The sequence below is a fragment of the Nanorana parkeri genome, unplaced genomic scaffold, assembly GCF_000935625.1.
Source record: "Nanorana parkeri isolate BGI_ZX_2015 unplaced genomic scaffold, ASM93562v1 scaffold1169, whole genome shotgun sequence".
Lineage (NCBI taxonomy): Eukaryota > Metazoa > Chordata > Amphibia > Anura > Dicroglossidae > Nanorana > Nanorana parkeri.
Genome location: NW_017307437.1, coordinates 200,106 through 201,460, shown reverse-complemented (window position 1 = coordinate 201,460; position 1,355 = coordinate 200,106). Strand labels below are relative to the sequence as shown.

Sequence of the window (1,355 nt, the reverse complement as noted above, 5' to 3'; positions counted from 1 at the left end):
CCCCCCCCACCGATCTCCCGAGAAACGGCACCGCGATTCTTACCGCAAGCTCCGCTTTTCTTGTCCACAAGTTTCACCTGTCTTGTTTGATTGCGGACTCTCGAGTCTGTGCTTTCGACAAGGTTAGCCAGATCATCGATGATTTCTAGGAGAGGAGACAATAAAAAGCAGAAATTTGATTTGTTGGCTCGCTTTTGTTTTTTTCCAGTCACTGGGTTACAATTTTATCAGCTGCATGATTAAGAGTTAAAAGGACAAGTGACAAATGTCATCACTGGCCAAGACCTGAGAAATAATCAAGCACCATGCACTTTAACGTCTTCGGCAAAGGAAGTTGTGTAAGCGCCGGTGAGGTCACATGACCCGAGACATCACAGCAGCTTGAACAACTGTATTTAAGGGCAAAGGGAAGCCAGAGAGGCAAGTACCTGCCAGGGGCGCAACTAGAAATCACAGGGCCCCATAGCAAAAAAGGTTCCCTGTGATTTCTAATTACGCCCCTGGCAGAGCCCACCTGATATCCCAAACAGCCCACCTGAGAGTGACCCGGCAGACCCCACCATAGACTCTCTATGGTGGGGTCTGCAGGGTCTGAGGTGGGCTGGTCACACCCCTGTACACCTCTTGCCTGTCAGCCCCGATCCGCTATCTGCCTTCTCCTCCTCCACGGTCGCTGGCAGGCCCCGCCTCCTCCTCCACTGCTGACAGCGGGCCCCGGCCTCCTCCTCCACAGCTGTTGGCTGTGTTGTATACAAGAAAGATAAAGAAAAGCGGGGCTTTAAAAGTGTCCAAACCATACAGAACGTCCATCAAACATACATGGTTTTGTATAAACGTATATTTAATACATAAAGACTTGGTTACAATTAAAATGTCATTGACATGATACAATGTTACATTGAAATCAAGCTACCTCCTTTTGGTGCCCATACATGTGTACATATATATAATTCATTAATATAACATGGACTCCTTGAGTCCTGATTTCTGTAATAGTTGTATGATCCACTGTGGGCCCAATCTCCGACGCGTTTCACAACTGTATGTGCTTCCTCAGGGAGGTTGGAGGTATTTTCTAATTCTAATTGGGGGTGTGGTGCCTATCCCTAATGGTTCAATTCAATTTTTATGCTTTAAGCTGTTGGCTGTGACTGACTCAGCAGCGGCTGTGAGGAGGAACGCGCCGCTGTACAGATCACGGACAGGTTGTCGGTGATCTAACAGCGTCATGTACCGCCTCACAGCCGCCAGTGACAGCCAGCAGCATAAAATGCCATAGCGACCCAGGCACGGCATCAGGGGGATGTCCTGTTCTGCCATAGCAACCCAGGCGGCCACTATGTGGCTGGGGCACG

At 49.2% G+C, this 1,355-nt stretch overlaps 1 protein-coding gene across 1 annotated transcript in view; it reads right to left on the bottom strand.

The window, feature by feature from the left end:
• The window catches only part of STX8 (syntaxin 8), a 131,307-nt gene that overhangs the window by 35,641 nt on the left and 94,311 nt on the right, over positions 1–1,355 (bottom strand). Inside the window, exon 7 of the mRNA XM_018568304.1 lies at positions 44–145. Within this exon, the coding sequence (XP_018423806.1) occupies positions 44–145 (102 nt within the window). The remainder of the gene's footprint in view (positions 1–43; positions 146–1,355) is intronic.